At 40.1% G+C, this 22570-nt stretch overlaps 1 protein-coding gene across 1 annotated transcript; it reads right to left on the bottom strand.

Annotated features, from left to right (window-relative positions):
- Positions 1-61: 61 nt before the first annotated feature.
- LOC145416667 (uncharacterized) lies at positions 62-22222 on the bottom strand. Its single transcript, XM_080285603.1, has 5 exons — positions 22186-22222; positions 16092-16173; positions 13217-13337; positions 9373-9486; positions 62-127 (listed from the first exon to the last, which is right to left on the bottom strand). The coding sequence occupies exons 2-5, from the start codon at positions 16154-16156 to the stop codon at positions 77-79; spliced, it is 351 nt and encodes a 116-aa protein (XP_080141729.1). The 5' UTR covers positions 16157-16173; positions 22186-22222; the 3' UTR covers positions 62-76.
- Between the last annotated feature and the right edge of the window lie 348 nt (positions 22223-22570).

The raw sequence follows: 22570 nt of genomic DNA, 5'->3' as shown, positions 1-22570 counted from the left end.
TCCAGTGTTTATTGACAAGAATATAAGGTTTGCTTTTCACTCATTGTCTGTTAGACTCCGTCATTCCTATTCTCCGTCATCCTGCCTTAGTTTTCAGGAAGTTCAGCCATCCTGCGCCTCCGGTGACCTGCAAGTGAGTCATCACACTGTTGAATTCATTATGCTCCTTTAAACATAAGACGTAATTTATTTTGTATATCTTGTTGTTTTATGATGATATTATTGACCTAATGAGAGCCTTATATGCATCCGTTCACTTCGAAGTTCTTTCACTAAGCTGAATTAAAAAAAAAAAAAAGTCTTATAGTAGGAACAAGAAAATAAAGATGGCGTACTCGGACAAATGAGTTCATGGGAGACGAGCATTGTCATGGAAGATCCTGATTCTGACTAAGTGATGAGTGAAAGTTAAAGGTTATACAATTGGCTCAGAATTTAAATATTATACCTCACCACAATTAAACATTTCTGTGGTGTATTTTTACGCTTCCTTAATATCTTATTCAGTTTACGGGAAACCTGTCATGATAAAAGGATCATGAAGACTCATCTCTTTAAACAGTTTGAAGGTAGCAAGAGTAATATTCAAATGACTTTCTTCGTCTGAAATTGTTAAGATGAAATAAGAAAGTACCATAAAAGCAGTGATACTGGGTCTGGTACTTAAAACTGTGTATTCGAGGCGACATGTCTACGTCTGCACAACCTTAATATCGGTCTACTGCCACAAACTTGTTTGTACCACTCACTCCTAAGGGATTAAATATAGCTTTAATTTTTCTTCCAGAAAATGCCGAGAGGAGCTCTGAAATTAGAGTTTCTCTAAACAAATTAAGTTCAATTCTTTATCCGGTAATATTTATGAAACAGTCCATTATCTGATACGAAAAGAGACCTATTGAGTAAATGGAATCTATTCCATGAGGCCGACTGAAGACTCTGATTTATGAATATTATAATGTGGATGATTTTAAAATAGCAGAAACTGGTGAATATTCAAACATTTTATTCCTCAAAAACACTTTACTCATTCCTATATATCATCTTGCATTAAAAAAAAAAAAAAAAAAAAAAAAACAATACAGTCTGATATCCACATACGAATCATGAGGGTGAACTTATAACTGTGAAATAATAACTAGTAAAAGACGGTGTTTGTGAAAATAATTTCCTGATAATTTCCTGTGTCGTATAGTCTTACACGTTGGATGAGCTGCTCCGTCACTGCGTTAATTCACGTTTCACTGCTCTCGTCGTTATATGAATTTCACAAGGCAGTTATGATTTATTTCTCTCTCTCTCTCTCTCTCTCTCTCTCTCTCTCTCTCTCTCTCTCTCTCTCTCTAACAGAGATTGTATGTACTGTAGGGTGAGAAGTGCTTGTAAGTATAATTCTAGTGATGCAGTGGTTTTGGATGTGTGTGCAGTCTGTGAACCAAGTGTAATCGGCCCGTGCAAGCCGAATGGGTGCAAGCATACTTTATAGTATGCGACACTGGTTCAACCACAGCACCTTTGATGTCCGCCAAGCAGTACGTGGCGAGAAGAACGTTCCCAATGTTTATTACTCTGGCGGGGCGCCAACCTTCGTTCTTCAGTGTACGAAAAAGCACACTGAACCACAGAGGCTCCGTATATATATATATATATATATATATATATATATATATATATATATATATATATATATATATATTTATGTGTGCGACTTCTGGGCATAGGCTTCACAGCCTGCTCTCAAGGCCCAGTAGTCCTCCTACATACCATACACCTCTCTACATGTCACCACTTCGGCGCTAACACCCACCGTCCATATTGAATACATGCTAGGGCTGTCTCATACAGGACTGGTGTATTGGTATTAGCAGGGGTACTTTTATGACATGTCGGCGGGTTATCTGGTAGATCAGGCAAGTCTGCTTTTATGAAACTCAAATCCTTAAACTGTTCCCTGCCCCAGCCGGGATTCGAACCTGGGTCCATCAGGACTGCAGGCCGCCTCTCTACCGATTCAGCCACCGCCTCCCCATATATATATATATATATATATATATATATATATATATATATATATATATATATATATATATATATATATATATATATATATATATATATATATATATATATATATATTATATATACATATATACATACATATATATATATATATATATATATATGTGAGGAAGAAGGAACCAAAGGCAACGAGCCCGCAAAGCTGTTCCTTCCAAGAGAAAAACAAAATACAAGACAGAGCCAAATTCAAGATCCATTCATTTCGAGATGCCTGGCCACTCTGCGTTTGAAAGACTGGAGATCATAGGAAGCAGGAAATACAGAGGGAGACAGTTCCAGAGTTGACCTGTTGCATAAATGGAGGACTAGGAGTAACGGTTAACTCTTGCATTAGACAGTTGGACAGAAAAGGGGTGAGAGTTTTCTGCTAGACGGGTGCTACGCGTCCATCGTAGAGGTGGAGGAATGCATCCAGACAGTTCAGAAGAACAGTGACCATTGAAGTAGCGATAGAAAAGAGATAAAGATGGAACAGTGCGGCGAAGAGACAGAGGTTGAAGGGAGTCAGTAAGAGGGGGAGAGTTAATAAGACGAAAAGCTTTTGACTCCACCCTATTGAGAAGAGCTGTATGTGGGGAGCCCCCCCACACATGAGAGTTGTACTCCATGCAGGAGCGGATAAAACCCCTGTATTGAGTCAATAATTGTGCTGGGGTAAAGAATGAACGGAGTCGGCTTACCACACCAAATCACTTGGAAACATATTTCACAAGAGATGTAATATGATCTTTCCAAGATAAGTCCCGGGTAAATGTAACCCCAAGCATGTTCAGCGATGATGCAAGGGTTAAGCTGAATATTATTAAGCATTAGTGGGTATACCTGTGGAAGATTTTGTCTGGTTGATTGGTGCAAAAACTGAGTCTTTGATGCATTAAAAACAACCAGATTATTTTTTACCTCAGTTAAAGATACGAGCCAGGTCAGACATTACGTGTCCCATAGCCTCATCCCTTGTTTGTTGAAGTAACTGCTGAGATGGACGTTTTGGGAATCGAATGGAAAGGTGAAGGGTGGAGTCATCAGGGTATGAGTGGAAATGGTGAGATATACAGCTTAGAAGGTCATTGATGAATAAAAGGAAGAGAGTTGGTGATAGGACAGAGCCCTGGGAAACACCACTGTTAATAGATCTAGGAGAAGAACGATGGCCGTCTATAACAGGGGCTATAGAACGACTAGAAAGGAAACTAGAGATGAAGGCATAGATAGAAGGATAGAAACCGTAAGAGGGCAGTTTGGAAATTAAAGATTTATGCCAAACTAGATCGAAAGCCTTTGAGATGTATAGTGCAATGGCAAAGCTTTCGCCAAAGTCCCGATAGGAGGATGACCAGGAGTCTGAAAGGTAGGTGGGAAGATCGCCTGTGGAGCGTCCCTGACGGAACCCATACTGACTATCAGAAAGAAGGTTGTGATAGGAAAGATGCTTTAAAATTTTTCTATTAAAAATAGACTCGAAAACTTTGAAGATACAGGATGTTAGAGCAACTGGACGATAGTTAGAGGGTTGGGAATGGTCACCCTTCTTTGGGACTGGCTCAATGAGAGCAAACTTCCTGCAAGAAGGAAAGGTACATATTGATAGACAAAGGCGAAAGAGTTTGCCTAGTTAGGATGTAAGGACAGAAGCACAGTTCTTGAGAACAACGGGAGGGACTCCATCAGGCCATATGCCTTATTGGATTTGGAGGATGGTATACGTTTATTGATATCTGGTCGACAGGACGGAATGCATTATCAGGGAGTAGGATTGTTGCTGGGTTGTAAGGCAAATAAGGCTTTATGTGAGTGGGATCCTATAGATGAGCGATTGTTATACGCACGGTTTAAATCAAATCATGGCAACATCAGTCTGTTTGTGTGTTATGCACCTACTAATGATGCACTCGATGAAAGGAAAGACACATTTTATGAAAAGTTGCAAGAAGGAGTAGGAAGGGTACCTAGACATGATGTTTTGATCTGCGTTGGAGACTTTAATGCAGTAATGGGCTGTTCAAATGAGGGATTTGAGGCATGTATGGGTAAGATGGGAGTTGGTAGTAGGATGAGTGAAAACGGAGTGAGGTTTGGAAGCTTCTGTCTAGCAAATGACTTAGTCATCGGGGGCACACTCTTTCAGCATTGCAATATACACAAGACAACTTGGGTGTCGCCGTGTGGAAAATATAAAAATCAGATTGATCACATCGCTATCAGTAGGAGGCATAGAAGTTCTCTGCTAGATGTTCATGTTAAACGGGGAGCGGATATTGGTAGTGACCATCAACTCAGCATTGCAAAAACAAGGTTTAAACTTAAAAATCAGAAGAAGGAAAAATCTGGTGTTGGTAGATACGATATTGTTAAGCTTAGAAGGGAAGGAGAAGAAAAGGAGGAATTCAGATTAGAATGCAGAAATAGGTTTTTGGTGTTGGAAACGTTGGAAGAGGGGGAGAGAAGTGTAGATGAGATGTGGGACGATGTGAACAAAGTTTTGCATGAGACTGCTGAATGTACGATTGGAAGGAGACATAGATTCAGGAGAAAGAAATGGATATCAGAGGAAACGTGGGATATGATAAAAAAGAGAGGTGAGGCTAAATTGAGGAGTGAGATGCAATGCGTTGATGAACGAGAGATTGAATTAGCAAGAGCTGCGTACTGGAGTTTGAATTCAGAAGTAAGAAGGTTAGCTAGGAGAGATAAAAGAAGATGTGTGGATGAAAAGGTTGCAGAGACTGAAATCTTAATAAACAAAAATGATGGACAGAGTCAAAGAATAGCATATGAATCGATTAGAGAACTGAGTGGTAATGCAGGTAAACGCAAGGAAATACCAGTTAGAGACAGGGAAGGAAATTTATTGACCAAAGATGGAGATATTAAAAATAGATGGAAAGAGCATTTTGAGACAGTTCTTAATAGACCAATACCACCAGAAGAGGATATACCGTCTGCTCAGGAAGATTTAAATATAGAAACAGGAGAGTTGAGGCTTGCAGAAGTGGAGAAAGCAGTAAAACAGTTAAAGAATAATAAGGCACCAGGGGAGGATGGTTTATTTCCGGAAATGTTTAAAGTGGAGGAGGATAGATTAATAATGATCTTGACCAAGCTATTCAATAAGATATGGGTGACGGGGTTACTACCATCAGTTTGGAAGAATGGTGTAATTGTTAAAGTTCCGAAGAAGGGAGACCTGAGTGAATGTGGTAATTGGAGGGGAATCTCTTTGTCACCGATAGCTTTGAAAGTTTTCAGTAGAGTGTTGTTAAATAGGTTGGAGCCGGTGGTTGAGGGTATTCTGAGGGATGAACAGGCTGGTTTTAGAAAGGGACGTGGTTGCAATGATCAGATCTTTATAGTTAGGCATTTGATGTAGCAAGTTAATGAAATGAGAGTACCGTTAAGTCTTTTGTTTTGTTGATTTTGAAAAGGCTTTTGATAGTGTTTCGAGAGAGACTATGGGGAAGATCATGAGACATTATGGAATACCAGAGGAGTTTGTGAGGGTCATTATGAACATGCATGAGGACACATTTTGTAAAGTGATGGTTGATGGTTGTCTGAGTGATTCGTTTGAAGTCAAGTCCGGAGTAATTCAAGGTGGTGTTCTATCGCCTTTACTATTTATATTGGTCATTGATTACATTATGAACCGCGTTGGAACAGAAACCGGTGCAGGTATACTTTGGGGAGAGAACAGGAAACTTTTTGGATTTAGATTATGCAGATGATAAAGTTTTGATTTGTGATGGGCCAGAAGAGATGCAGAGAGTGTTGGACTGTTTGGTGAGTGAAGGTCGCAAGGTGGGTTTGGTTATTAATTGTGGAAAAACTGAAATAATCAATATGAATATGGAAAATGCGCAGGAATGTGTAATTGGAGGTATGGTTGTAAAGCAAGTTGATAGGTTTAAATATTTAGGTACTTATTTAGCCAAGGATGGTTCTTTGAACTTTGAATTCGAGGAAAGGTTAAAGAAGGCTACTCAGGCAATGGGAATGCTTAAAAATATTTGGAATAATAACAATTTTTCTGTGCATACAAAAATCAAACTTTATAAGGTAATGGTTAGGAGTATCTTAATTTATGGACACGAGTCTTGGTACAGCACAGTGACTATGGAAAATAAATTCTTGGTGTTTGAAAATAAAGCACTAAGAAGAATATTAGGAGTTAAGTGGTGGGAAAGGATACCAAATAGTAGAATTAGAGAAATAACGGGAGTGCAGCCGATCGATGAATATGTTAGATTCTCACGATGGAAGTGGCTAGGACATGTGTATAGGAGACAGGGAATAGTACGAGGTACACCAGGGTGGGTGGCACTTGGTAGGAGAGGTAGAGGAAGGCCAAAAGAGACGTGGGTGAGGACAATGAGACGGGAAGCTGGAGATGAGTGTTGGGGAGATCTTGAGGAGTTAGCACAAGATAGGATGTGGTGGTGTGAGTTCATCGAGACCCTATGCATCCCCGAGGGTGCCACAGGAAATGATTGATTGGTATATATATATATATATATATATATATATATATATATATATATATATATATATATATATATATATATATATATATCTTTGTACATAAGTATTCTGATGGGGATAATGAGAATCTATCGAATATATAAATGTCACATGAAGAGGGTGAAAAAGAGGACGACCGTTTTCATGCAAAACCAAAGACACTTTTTCAGAATTGATCGCCCGAACGTTGTATTATCTGGAGAACTTGTGATGATCGTTTTTGTTGTGTGAAGAAACTTTCCTTAATCGCCAATAGCGTACATAGTTGCTCATTATCAGATTCCAGATATATAAACAGACTATTGGTCGGTAATTATTTCACAGCAGAGTTTTATACATTACTGATGCCACTAATCCTCTCATGAGTGGGGCATCTCTAGCATTCTATTCCAGCTAATGCCAGAGATTTTATTCATCTAAGAGAGAGTCATCGGAACCTTGGGGTGTTCGGTAATTTTACTGCTGTTGTTTTTAGTGCGCGAAACATGATGCTGGGATTATACGTAATTACATCGTCATTCACTTAGATTAATAATATTCATACTGCATACACGTTCTGATGACAGTTAGAGTATTTAATCAATCGCCATCGGGGTCGGATTCAGAAGTGACTGTAAAGCTCTCAGAACTCCTTTAGTCTTCAGAGTATAACGGGTGTTAGGAGGTATGCCGTGTTAGGTGGGACTGTGACGTGTGGAAATGTGAAATATAAGGTTGTTAATTGTGTTTGGACCTGTGCATGAGGTGTGGCAGATTGAAATATGGAAGTGTTAAGTGTGTGTTACATGTGGCAGTGTAAAGTATGGAAGCGTTAATTCTGTGTTACGAGTGGGAGTGTGATATATTGTGGTTTTAAGCGTGTGTTAGGTGTGGCAATGTGAAACATAGGAGTGTTAAGTGTGTGTGCTTTGTGTGGCAGTGCGAAGTATGGTGGTGTTAGTGTGTGTTAGGTGTGGCGGTGTGAAGTATGGGAATGTTAAGTGTGTGTTCGGTGTGGCAGTGTGAGGTATGGGTTTGCTATGTCTCTATGAGATGTGGCAATGTTTGGTGTGTGTGTGTGTGTGTGTGTGTGTGTGTGTGTGTGTGTGTGTGTGTGTGTGTGTGTGTGTGTGTGTGTGTGTGTGTGTGTGTGTGTGTGTGTGTGGTAATCACAGGAGAGCAAGCATTGAGAGGTGTGGTAGTGCAACTTATGTATAAGATGTAACAATACTCTTTGTGGGTGCATGAGGTGTGACTGTCTTAGGTATGGTGAAGTGGGGGGAGACAGATAACGTGAAGTGTGGCTTTGTAAGACATGTTTGGGGGGTGTAACAGTTTTATGTAAGGGAGTGTGATGTGCTACAATGTGAGATTTGGCAGTAAGGTGTAACAGTGTGAAGTTTAATTATGCAAGATGTGACAGTGTTGGGTGTGGTATGACCGAGTGTTACGTGGTAATATGGTGTGGGGCATTGTGAGGTGCGACAGTGTGTCGAAATGGAGTGTGCCGACAGTGGAGGGTGAGGGCAGGGAGGGTTGTAGTAGTGTGGGATGTGCGTAGTGTGATCTCTGGGCACTGTGGGGTGTGTCCATTTTGGGAAGTGGGCAGTGTGACGTGCTGTAGTGTGATGCACGGCAGTGTTTGGCTTGACAGTACGGTTTGTGGTTTGGCAGTGTGTGGTATGACACTGTGAGGCATTACAGTGACGTGTTTGTGAAGTGTGGTAGAGTGAAGGTTGAGAGTATGAGTTGTAGCAGCATGAAGTATGACAGTGTTGGCTTTAACAGTGTTAGGTGTGGCAGAATGAGATAAACCATTATCAGGGGTGGCAGTGTGGGGTTGGAGTTTGAGGTGCGGTAGTGCTGATTATGTGTGAAGTGTGGCACTGTGAGGTGCCGTGGTGCGAGTTGTGTTAACGTGAATTCCGGCAGTTATGTGTTGTGGCAGTATAAGACAAAAAAAATTGAGTTGCAGCAGTGTGAAGTCTGTCAGGGTTTCTATTGCACAGTTCAAATTTTAACTTACTGTGAATCTGAGATAGTGAAGCGTTATATCCTGGTGTTTTAAAAGTATAATCTAAATATAATTGGTATATTTCACTCTAGCTCTTTAGGTTGTCTGATTAACAAATTATAGTATTTCCTATTAACCAAGTATTTTACCAAATAACCCATTCATGCACAAGGTACTTTTAGATAATACGTACCAGAAGGACGTTGTAGGTTGGTCCGTGGGAGAGAAGAATAAAGGAGAAAGTATTAGTACTGGGATGAAAGAGAACTTAAACTACAAAAGCAACAAAGGTGACTATGATTGTCATCATAATATCCATCATTATTATCATTATCATCTTCGTCATCATCCTAATATATTTTACTCCAACATATTAATGGGGTGGGAGGAGATAAAGCAACTATTCAGAGGATCCTGCTAGCGGAGTTATATATGTTTTCAAGCTCTTTATCATTTCACTTCATGTTGTGTTTCATTCTAACATCCCTTCCATTCAAATTCATTTGACCAATCCACCTCTTCTACAAACACTAACTTTGACATTTCATCTCGTCCATACTTTTTTCGTCATTCCACCTCTTCCATAATTTACTCCTTTCATGATGCCTCCTGTTCCACAAAAACTCCTTTCACTATTCCACTTCTTCCATAAACTTATATTCACTATTCCACCTATATCGTACACTCCTTTTATCGTTATATCTAGTTCTTGAGTCTCCTCTCCTCATTCTTCCATCAGTTTTTCGTTTATCTTCATACAGTCGTTCTCAGGTGCTTCTTCCTACCTTGGGGCAGATGGGGCAGCACTGGCAGGGCGGAGTGTACAAGGGAACTGGGCAGATAGGTTTAGCGCAGAGGACGAGGTGACAGTTCAGTGGACGCTTACATTCAGGATTGTCCTGCCCACTGGATGAAGGAGAGAGGCGGTGAGATAACATTTGTGTACATTTATTTTTATCTTTACAAATACCGTTCACTGGAAGAAGGAGAGAGGCCTAAGAAAGTGTAGGATTTTGCCAGCTTATTTTTTCCGTTTTCGATGTTGGTCACTGGAAGAAAAACAGTCTGTGAGACTTATGATTTTTTGCAAGATTGATTTCACCTTTTTTCTATGATAACTGCGACTTTTAAAGGCAGTGTATATGCAACAAAGTTTCCCGTTTTTACAAGGTATTTTCATCATTCTTCAGCATATGGTTACACACCAAAGATAGTTTGGAGGACTTTTAAGTATGTGTGTGTATTTATATCATCATCTAATCCGGTGTTGCTTCATAAGGAGCGTCAGTTCCCGGGGCTAGGCAAGTTGGTCCTAACATTTAAGATGAGCATGGCCAGTCTCACTCATCTCTGATTGGCATTACGTGAGCAATAAACCCCAATCACTCCTTAGAGATAAACCTTCACCGGCTCAGTCCGATTGGAGCGCCGTAATTACTCACTAAACCACCAGGCGGAAAACCTTGGTTATATTATTACCCCGAGCCGTAGTAAATGATTTCCTGGTGTACAGGAAACAATTTGGCTTGCCACTCAATGTACAGTCACCAAGAGGCAGAAGGAAAAGGAAAGAATGAAGGAAAAATAGACAGAATAGAGTGTAAAGTCACCAGTAGGCAGAAGGACGAGGAAAGAATGAGGGAAAGAAAGACAGAAGATGATGGAAAGAAGGAAGGATGTAGGATATAACACAGTTATTATCAATAATAATGAGTTTTCAACATATGTTCATTATCATAATCATAGCGTTCATCATTATCATCATAGCCATCACCATCACCATCAGCAGCATCAGCTTCTGCAGCCCCTAAAATCTTGCCCAGACAAAATAATGTCAGTATTTCCACCATCATCATCATAAAGTTACATAAAATGAAGCATTTACTTAAACCTATAACATATAAAAAGATAAACAGATAGATATATAGGCTAAACGCATAGATATAGGCTACATACAGATAGATATAGACAGATAGGCAGATAAACAGATAGATAAACAGATAGATAAATAGATATAGATAAGTAGACAAATATATCTATCCATATTTATAAATGTACTTATCTACCTATCTTCATCTGCGTATCTATCTATCTACAGAGAGAGAGAGAGAGAGAGAGAGAGAGAGAGAGAGAGAGAGAGAGAGAGAGAGAGAGAGAGAGAGAGAGAGAGAGAGAGAGAGAGATGAATGGATGGTTGTAAACAGTGATATTATGCGTCGATACACAGCTATGCTGTAAACTAATAGGATACTTATTTCCGTTCATCATCATCATTATCTAATTCCTCACTAATTTTCACACAACTCAGTTCACTGGAGGACATAAGAAACTTTATAAAATCTATTGTACGCTTTCTTCATTACCATCATGGACACCACCACTACAATTTCATCATCACTGCAGTCTTCATTATCATCATCATCGTCATCAACATCATCGTCATCATCATAGTGACATCATCTTATTTTCTTATAATTAATGGTGTGGATAAGATCCAGAGAAGAGCATATAAGCGGAACTTTCAACTGTGGTAATGGAAGTAATCCAATTGGAAGAACCTAACACATTGCACGCTTGAGCGGAAAAAGATGAAAAAAGTGTTTTTCCTGTATGAGACAACCCTAGCATGTATTAAGAATAGATGGTGGGTGTTAGCGCCGAAGTGGTGACATATAGAGGTGTATGGTATGTAGGAGGATTACTGGGCCTTGTTAGGAGGCTATGAAGTCTATGGCCAGAGTTGGACAAAAAAATTAAATAAATATAAAAACAAGTGATATAATCGTCCTCAGGGACAAATATTTGGCTTTGACCAATGGCCTGACGCTCCACCGTGTAATCTCAAAATAAAATCATTGTCGTACAGCTGAGGAGATAGTGTTTTTGTCAATGTGTGTGTGTGTGTGTGTGTGTGTGTGTGTGTGTGTGTGTGTGTGTGTGTGTGTGTGTGTGTGTGTGTGTGTGTGTGTGTGTGGTAATCACAGCAGAGCAAGCAGTGTGAGGTGTGGTAGTCCAAGATATGTATAAGATGTAACAATATTTACTGTGAGAGCATGAGGCGTGACTGTCTTCAATATGGTTAAGTTAGGGGAGGCAGATTCAGGCAGAGAGTGTGAAGTGTGGTAACGTGAAGTGTGGCTTTGTAAGACATATATGGAGGGTGTAACAATATTATATATGAAGTGTGATGTGCTGGAATGTGAGATTTGGCAGTAAGGCGTAACAGTGTAAAGTTTGATTATGAAAAATGAGACAGTGTGGGGTGTGGTATGACTCAGTGAGACGTGGTAATATGGTGTGGGGCATTGTGAGGTGCGACAATTTGTCGATATGGAGTGTGCCGACAGTGTAGGGTGAGGGCAGGGAGGGTTGTAGTAGTGTGCGATGTGCGTAGTGTGACCTCTGGGCACTGTGGGGTGTGTCCATTTTGTGAAGTGGGCAGTGTGAGGTGCTGCAGTGTGATGCACGGCAGTGTTAGGCTTGACAGTACGGTATGTGGTTTGGTAGTGTGTGGTATGACATTGTGAGGCATTACAGTGACGTGTTTGTGAAGTGTGGTAGAGTGAAGGTTGAGAGTATGAGTTGTAGCAGTATGAAGTATGACAGTGTTGGCTTTAACAGTGTTAGGTGTGGCAGAATCAGATTAACCATTATCGGGTGTGGCATTGTGGGGTTGGAGTGTGAGGTGCGGTAGTGTTTATTATGTGTGAAGTGTGGCACTGTGAGGTGCCGTGGTGTGAGTTGTGTTAAAGTGAATTCCGGCAGTTATGTGTTGTGGCAGTATAAGACAAGAAAAATTGAGTTGCAGCAGTGTGAAGTCTGTCAGGGTTTCTATTGCACATTTCAAATTTTAACTTACTGTGAATCTCAGATAGTGAAGCGTTATATACTGGTTTTTAAAAATTATAATCTAAATATAATGGGCATTTTACACTCAAGTTCTTTAGGTTCTGTGTTTAACAAAGCATAGAATTTCCAGGTTACCAAGTATTTTGCCAAATAACCCATTCATGCACTAAGTACTATTAGATAATACGTACCATAAGGACGTTGTAGGTAGGTCCGTGGGAGAGAGGGATAAAGGAGAAAGTATTAGTACTGGGATGCAAGAGAACTGAAACTACAAAAGCTACAAAGGTGACTATGATTGTCATCATAATATCCATCATTATTATCATTATCATCTTCGTCATCATCCTAATTTACTTTCTCCAACATAATAATGGGGTGGGAAGAGTTAGAGCAACTGTGCCGCAAATCCTGCTAGCAGAGTTATATATGTTTTCACGCGCTTTATCATTTCACTTCATATTCTGTTTTATTCTAACATCTCTTCCATTCACATTCATTTGACCAATCCACCTCTTCTACACACATTGCCTTCGACATTTCATCTCCTCCATACACTTTCCATCATTCCACCTCTTCCATAATTACTCTTTTCATGATGCCACCTGTTCCACAAACACTCCATTTACTATTCCACCTTTTCCATAAACATATCTTCATTATTCCACGTATATCGCACTCTCCCTTTATCGTTACATCTAGTTCTCGAGTCTCCTCTCCTCATTCTTCCATCAGTTTATCGTATATCTTCATATAGTCGTTCTCAGGTGCTCTTCCTACCTTGGGGCAGATGGGACAGCACTTGCAGGGCGGGGTGTACACGGGAACTGGGCAGATAGGTTTAGCGCAGCGAACTACGGCACAGTCCAGTGGAGGCATACATTGAGGTTTTTCCTCCCCACTGGATGAAGGAGAGAGGCGGAGATAACACTTGTGTACGTTTATTTTTATCTTTACAAATACCGTTCACTGGAAGAAGGAGAGAGGACTAAGACGTGTAGGTTTTTGCCAGCTTATTTTTACCGTTTTCGATGTTGGTCACTGGATGAATAACAATCTGTGAGACGTACGATTTTTTGCAAGATTGATTTCACCTTTTCTCTATTATAATTGCGACTTTTAAAGGCAGTATATATGCAATAAAGTTTCCCGTTTTTACAAGGTATTTTCATCATTCTTCAACATATGTTTATATAGCAAAGATAGTTTGGAGGACTTTTTAAAGTATGTGTGTATTTATATCATCATCTAATCTGGTGTTGCTTCATGAGGAGCGTCAGATCCCGGGGCTAGGCAAGTTGGTCCTAACATTTCAGATGAGCATGGTCAGTCTCACTTATCCCTGAGTGGCATTACGTGAGCAATAAACTCCAATCACTCCTTAGATATAATCCTTCACCGGCTCAATCCGATTGGAGCGCCGTAATTACCCACTAAACCACCAGGCGCCAAAATTTTGTTATATTGTTACCCCGTGTCTTAGTAAATGATTTCCTGGTGTACAAGAGACAATTTGGCTTGCCAGTCAGTATACACTCACCCACAGGCAAAAGGAAAAGGAAAGCTTGAAGGGAAAAAAGACAGAAGAGGGATTGTAAAGTCACCAGCAGGCAGAAGGACGAGGAAAGAATAAGGGAAATAAAAACAGAAGAGGATGGAAAAACAATTTGCAAAATATGCTCATTATCATAATCATAGCGTTCATCATTATCATCATAGCCATCACCATCACCATCAGCAGCATCAGCTGCTGCAGCCCCTAAAATCTTGTCCGAAGAAAATAATATCAGTATTTCCACAACATCATCATAAAGTTACATAAAAAGAAGCTTTTCCTTAAACCTATAACATATAGAAAGATAAATAGATAGATACATAGGCTAAACGCATAGATATAGGCTACATACAGATAGATATAGACAGATAGGCAGATAAACAGATAGATAAATAGATATAGATAAGTAGAAAAATATATCTATCCATATTTATCCATGTATTTATCTACTTACCTTTATCTGCGTATCTATCTATCTATCTACAGAGAGAGAGAGAGAGAGAGAGAGAGAGATGAATGAATGGTTATAAACAGTGATATTATGCGTCGATACACAGCTATGCTGTACACCAATAGGATATTTATTTCCATTCATCATCATCATCATTATCTAATTCCTCACTAATTTTCACAGAAGTCAGTTGACTGCAGGACATAGGAAGCTTTATACAATCAATTATACACTTTCTTCATTACCATCATGGACACCACCACTACAATTTCATCATCACTGCAGTCTTCAATATCATCATCATCATCAACATCATCGTCACCATCATAGTGTCATCATCTTATTTTCTGATAATCAGTGGTGTGGATAGGATCCAGAGAAGGGCATATAAGCGGAATTATCGACTGTGGGAATGGAAGTGATCCTTAACACATTGCACACTTGAGCGGAAAAAGATGGAAAAAGTATTTGTCCTGTATGAGACAGCCCTAGCATGTACTGAGTATAGATGGTGGGTGTTAGCGCCGAAGTGGTGACATATAGAGGTGTATGGTATGTAGGAGGACTACTTGGCCTTGGTAGCAGGCTGTGAAGTCTATGCCCAGAGTTGGACAAAAAAAAAACAAAAAAAAAAAACATGATATAATCAACCTCAGGGACAAATATTTGACTTTGGGCAATGACCTTATGCTGCACTGAGTAATCTCATAATAGAATCATTGTCGTCCCGCTGAGGCGATAGTGTTTTTGTCAATGTGTGTGTGTGTGTGTGTGTGTGTGTGTGTGTGTGTGTGTGTGTGTGTGTGTGTGTGTGTGTGTTGGTAAAATATTTCGTAAAAGTTGTCAATAAAATTTCAGCAAACCTTCAGGAAATAGGAACTCTGGGGATGTGCAGAAGTCTATTACTTTTGACGAGAATTTGACCAAAGATGGCCCAATGCTGACCGCGATATATTTCTTTAATATGCTCGCCGCCATATATATTTTAATATGGAATGGCTTTATTTTGATGCTCAATGATTAAATTGCTTTGAGTTTTACTACTTTTCTTCAAAATTGTTTTGTGGGTTGCTTGGACCTTAGCCACTATGTTTTGGTGGACGATTAGCATTCTGGCCCCGGATACTTTTGTTCCACTGCATCCTATCTTGGTCCACAGTCACAGTTCCAAGTTTGGTCCACATTAGATGAAAACTGCTTAAGCTGATGTTACTGTGTATTTATGACTTTTGACGTAATGCTTTCAAAATCGTTCCCAATCAACTGAGAAAGGTTTGGCCCACATGGTCGAGTCTTTCCCCTTGCCCTATGACTAATGGTTCTATAATCCAGTTCAGTCTCTATACCCTTGCCTTCCCCTCAAAGCTCTCACCAATTACGAATGAAAACTTTTAAGCTGACTCTTTAATGTGACCTTGACTAACTTAAATGTCTTAAAAAAAAGGTCAACCTCTTGTCTAACCCTCAACCCTTACACCAACTTGGATTCAAAATCGACCAGAAGCGTTTGAGTTATGCTTTTCACACACATACAGACACACACATTGAGACATGCAATGTAATCCAGGGCGTTTAGTGTATTAAGAGAGAGAGAGAGAGAGAGAGAGAGAGAGAGAGAGAGAGAGAGAGAGAGAGAGAGAGAGACTCACGCTGTCAGATGAGGTACAGCCACCGCCACCACTAACAACACCAGCACAAAGCGAGCCCCAACCATTGTCACTGCAACACAGTCTGAAACACAAAATACTGTTACTTAAGCACATTAGTAACATGACTTTTTAAAGATATTTTGCTCATACTTGGCAACCATTTTTATTAGTAGGATTCATCCTCAGCGGAAGATCTTGAAACTTTCATTAGGAGGTACTTTTTTATTTTTATCACCAAACGATAATGTTAAACTTTTCGAACTGAAAAGGTTAGGCAAATCCTTTAATAACCCTGCTCACTACATCTGGAACTCGTACAAGCTTAATAAATCTGTCTGGTAGAAATAAAAGTAATATTGAAATGATCCTCCTGTTGAAGGATTAATGAAGATTATTTCGAACCTCTCCAATGGCACAGATTCTCCATAGTTAAATAGAGTGGTAGGGATATGGTAAGGACAAAAAGGCTAAAGCGTAGAGAAAGGCTTGAGCCATTCCTTATTGCACCTTCCTTTTTTTATTTTATACTCGGTGCAAACAATGTTTTTCAGCTTTTAGAAGACGTCTGATGGGAATGTGGATAAAATTAGGAAGGTAGACTATGGTGGCATCAAGGAAGGGGAAATTAGGATAGCCTGTCAAGCAGGAGGGAAGAAAGGTAGGCAAGTGTGAAAGAAAGAAGACATTGGGAAAAATAGGCAAGCAAGATAATGGAAGGCATTCAAAAAAGTAAACTGTTTTGGTAGGGAGGAAGAAAAGGAAAGGTAAGTGCTAGGCTGGCAGAATGGAAGGAATAGGTCATTGGCAGGCAATATGAATGGAAGGCTAGACAGGCAGGATGAATATAGCTAAAAAAGTGGGATAAACAAGCATTAAGTGAACTGGAGAAGAAAAAGAACGAGGCGGTAAAGAGCGAAGAAAACGGGGATTGGAGCCAAACAGTTAACCAGGAGAGTACGTAAGCTACGCGGACAAGTTGGATGGTAAGATAGACAAGAACAAAGATGGGAGGAGGTTAAAATACAAGGAAAGAGGAAAACTATCTATCTATATCTATATACCTAGGCTACTTCCCCCAAGGAAAGGGAAGTAGCCGAAACAGGACGACACACTCCCCATTTACTCATCCATTCAAACACATTCATTCATATCTTAGCCCCAAAGGGGAGAAAGGAAAGATCCTCACCTCACCACACCTCACAAGGGTCAACTGCGCAGTGCAATCAGTGACATCCGCAGCAGGGCCCGACAGCAGAGCTGGTTTACCCCCGCCACATCATAATAGACCCATCCCCTTGCCCGCACCTGACCTGACTAGCTCATCAGACCAAATGCGGGAGAATATCCCCTCAGGGCTGCTTCATCATTTATTCATTCACAATTTCTCTCCATTTATTTCTGTCATGCACAGCCACTCTTCCTTTGCTCAACAGACATCCCTCTCACATCCAGCGCTCTCTTCACACTGTCCATCCATCCTATTCGTGGTCTCCCTCTCAGCCTTACACCTCTCACATCAAATCTAGGTATCTTTTTCACCAATCGCTCATTATCCATTCTCTCCATATGCCCAAACCATCGCAACACCCTCTGCTCAACTCTATCAGCCATCTCTCAAACAACTCCAGTTCTCCTTCGCACATCATCATTTCATACTCGATCCATACGCGTCACTCCACACATAGTCCTCAGACACCTCATCTCCACTACATTCGACCTTTTCCTCTCTGCTACACCCATATTCCGTGTTTCAGCCCCATATATCGTAGTTGGTACCAGAACACCCTCATACAGCCTTCTCTTTACATCTATTCTAAGCGAATGACATTTAAACACCTTTTTCATTCCTCCCAGCACCTTTCCTACTTCATTCATTCTAAACTTCACTTCTGCATCTATTCTTCCATCCACAGCAACATGTGACCCTAAATATTTAAAACACTCTACCTCCTCAAGCAACTCACCATTCAAAATTATTTTCATTCCCCTACCATCTACCCACCTCGTACACTTCATCACTTTACTCTTATTCTCATTTACTTTCAATTTCCTCCTTTCACACACCCTTCCAAACTCCTCTACCAACTGTCTCAATCTCTCCTCTGAATCATCCACCAGTGCAGTATCATCTGCAAACAGCCGCTGCTTCAGATTCCACTCTCCACCATCAACATTCACCAGACTTATACCTCCACCTAAAACTCTTACATTCACCTCCCTTGCAACACCATCCATATTAATATTAAACAACCAAGACGACATCACACATCCCTGTCGCAACCCCACTCTCACAGGAAACCAATCACTCACAGCATTTCCCACTCTTACACACGCTCTACTATTTACATAAAAACTCTTAACCCCTTTTAGTAACCTACCATCAAGTCCATACAATCTTGAAACAGTCCACAAAGCCTCCCTATAAATTCTATAATACGTTTTCTCTAAATCCTTGAGTGCCCAAAACACATCCTTGCTTTTCGTTAAATACTTTTCACACACTTGTCTCACAGCAAACACCTAATCCACGCATCGTCTCCCTCTCCTAAAGCCACACTGCTCTTCACCAATCACTCCCTCTGTCCCCTCTCTAACTCTTATAATTAACACTCTACCATACACGTTACCTACAACACTCAAGAGATTTATACCTTTAAAGCTAGTACATTCATACTTATTACCCTTGCCTTTATACAATGGGACCACACAAGCATTTGCCCAGTTAACTGGCACCATACCTTTCACAAAGCACACGTTCAACAGTCTTACTAACCAGTCAACAATAGTCACTCCACCACCCTTCAGGCATTCCACAGCACATCCATCCATACCTGCAGCTTTCCCTGTTTTCATCTCCTTTACTGCCTTCTCCACCTCCTCCTTCGTGATCAAGGAATCATTCAAGTCTCTCAACACATTTTTTCCTTGCACCCTTCCATCCACCACAATCTCAGCCGCCCTTTCCTCATCTACATTTAACAATCTTTCAAAATACTCTGCCCATCTCTTCCTTACTGCATCCATCTCATTTAACATCTTTCGATCCTCTGCTTTTACTCGCTCTTCCTTCCCAGACTCTCCCTTTCGCACCCTTTTCACCTCCTTCCAGAACATTTTCTTATTCTGTTGAACATTCTCAGTCAGCCACCTACCCCACCTCTCATCTGCTGCCACATTAACATCACGCACAGCCCTTCTCGCCCTATTCCTCTTTTCCTTATACCTCTCATATGACACCTCATCCTTCCTCTGCAGCCACACTTCATATGTACGTCTCTTCTCAGCTACAGCCATACTTACTTCCTTGCACCACCATTCACTTCCTTTTCGTATACCACCACCCACACGTCTCACACAACACACCTCTTCTGCATGCCCCACCACAGCACTCTTAAACAACTGCCATTCCTCCTCCACACTGCCATTTTCCTGAGCTTTCACTGCATTCCACTCATCTTTCAATTTCTCCTGATACTCTATCATTTTCTCTCTTTTATCCAACTCACTCACTCTCAAAACCTCCCTGCCACACCTAACCCTCCTAGCTCTCACCCATCTCTTACCTACTCTTTACTTTCTCTCCACCAGTTAGTGGTCAGACATACCTCCACCCTCCCCTCTCAGAACTCTCACATCCAACAATCTTCCTATTACATTCCTGGACACAACCACAAAATCCATCAAAGCTCTTTGAACAACCCTTCCACCCTCCTGTTTCACCCATGTATACTTATAAATATCTTTCTTCTCAAACAGCGTATTTCCAATCACCATCTCTCGCTCAACGCACATCCCTATCGTTCGTTCCCCATTTTCATTTCTTCTGGGGATACCGTGCATACCAACTACACTTTCAAATGCTACATTTCCCACTCTAGCATTCAGATCTCCCATCATTACCACATTCACATTCGCTCCAAAACTCTGCAGACACTCATCAACATCATTCCAGAAAGACTCCCTCTCTTCCTCATCCCTTTCACTACCAGGCCCAAATGCACTCACAAACATCCACAACTCACGTTCAAAATTCGCTTTCACCCACATCAGTCTCGATGACATCTCCTTCCATTCAATCACACACTGCAGTACTTCCGGACTTACTAACAAGGCCAACACTCTCGATAAAATGGAAGATTAGTAAGCAGTGAACTGACAGGGGGTAGGGGGACAGATGTAAAAGAAAGACGAATGAGTAAAAAACTGCCCAGGAGTGATAGAAATAAATTAGGAAGGTAGGTTCAGCAGGATGGAAGGACAATGAGCTAGGAAGAAAGGAGGATGTATGAAGAGGAGAATAAGATCCAAGAAGATATGGTGAAAAAAAAAAAAAAGAATGTATTATAAGGTAGGTTTAGCCCAACCGGAGGCAAATAAGTTAAACAGGCAGAGAGGGAGGGAAGAAAATAGTCCATATGTCTGAGTCAATCCACGATAGATCAACAATTCCCCTAGATGGCAAAGTAAAACTTTGATATGAGGGAAGACAAGGATACAAGAAAACAGCGAGGAAGAAGGGAATGGAGAGTTGACAAGGTATGTAGGATGAAGAGCAGGTAGGCAGGTAGAAGGGAGGAAAACAAATGCAGTGAAGAACAGTGAACAATAAAACAAGAAAAACTGTGTGACAAAGTAGAAGCTCTGATGTTCTTAATTATTTACAAAATCTGAACTAAGCGTCAATCATGGGTCATTAACTCTAATAAAAGGTCTTAAAACTGCATCAAAGTTAAGCAGATGTTGCAACAGGACCAGCAAGGTTCAAACGTGTTGGCCAGTGTGGAAACTCGTTCTGTGAGACCAAGATGCTCAAAGGCATTACTTTTTTTTTTTTTTTTTTTTTTTAAGGAACAATAACGCTCAACTCATTTTAACAAAATGTATAACTACCCTCTCTCCATCATGAATTCTTCGCTTTAATAAGAGATTAATACTAAAGTATGGTGCTAGTCACGAAGAAGCATTATGGAAAGAATTATGGTGCCATAATATTGTCTCATTCAGTGATGAAAGAAAGTGAAGTAACTTTCAAAAAGACGAAAATGTCAGCAGCCTAAAGTGAATGAAAGGAAGTACGAATGAACATTGAACTTACAATCTTTGACCACGGAAACGTCTTATTCTTTTCAGTTTTGGTAACTGCGAAAGATTTTTTTACTAGGAAGTTTTTAATGGTTACATCAAAGCTCTCCAGTTTCGTAGTCTCTTCATATCTGTAAAACAACGTTTGGTGGTATTAAGGAAACTGTAAAAAAGAACTAACGGCATCGGATGTATCGAGGGAATGTTCTCTTGTAATTTATGCCATTCTCATATGGACATAGTTTGAATAAATAACATATGAAAAAAAAAAAATACTGCCAGACTGTGTGAGATGTGCTACTGAGCTTTCTACCCTGACAAGAATACGACCCAAGGAATCCATCTTGAGTACGACACTCAACCGTCGTTTAGCAATCTGTTCCCTGTTTTTAGTTGTACGAAAGGAACAGGGAGAACTACAGTAAATATGATATAATCCGAAGATATCGTGGTCTGCCAGGAAATTAACAGAACAAAAGAAAAAAAGAAAATAATCAGTTGTTCTTTCCACTGTAAACATAAATACCATTTCATCCAAAGACCTTGTGGTTCACCCGGAAATCGAACTTTTGGATCTTTTAGTTGCTCGCCGAGTATATTATCGCAACTATCACCCTCTTTGTTTTATATATATATATATATATATATATATATATATATATATATATATATATATATATATGTGTGTGTGTGTGTGTGTGTGTGTGTGTGTGTGTGATATCGCGGGTGCGAAGGGGTGGTGGTGGTGGTGCACTAGCATACACATGGCCCACAGCTGAAAAATCCTGAGTCCAATTCCTAGGTTGACCACGGTAGCTTTGGGCATTATCCCTTTACCCCACTCGCTTCATATATTGGGCAGAAATAGAAACTAGATCTGTAAATCGACATTCGCGTGTTGTACCTTGAGGAAAATTATGTACTCCGGAAGCTATATTTGTCGTTAACAATTGGCTATACTTTATAAAAATTTACATCTTGCTCTCGAGAAAAGAACGATGCCAATAAATACCTGGACTATAAGAGAGCGATGTACACCTTCCCGCTGTTTCCGTGGCACTGATGACGGTCTCACACCAGTGCTGCCAGATAAAGCTGCCAGAAGTTCCCTAGATTCACCTACAAAATTTCCCTGTTTAGTCCTTTATTTTCCTGTCACCTTTACGTTGATATATATATATATATATATATATATATATATATATATATATATATATATATATATATATATATATATATATATATATATATATTTATACCGGTATATACACTATTATAATCTTGCCATCAATGTAAACTCTTATTGTTCATTACATACCTTAAAAAACAGCTATTCCTGCTGAAAATCACTCGTTTTATGCATGTCAGCCGTCATAAGCTCCAAGTGGAATGGTGTT

Source organism: Coenobita brevimanus, chromosome 107, assembly GCF_032717465.1.
Source record: "Coenobita brevimanus isolate Jiangsu-jjx chromosome 107, ASM3271746v2, whole genome shotgun sequence".
In the NCBI taxonomy this organism is placed as follows: Eukaryota; Metazoa; Arthropoda; class Malacostraca; order Decapoda; family Coenobitidae; genus Coenobita; species Coenobita brevimanus.
This window is presented reverse-complemented; position numbering and strand designations above follow the sequence as displayed.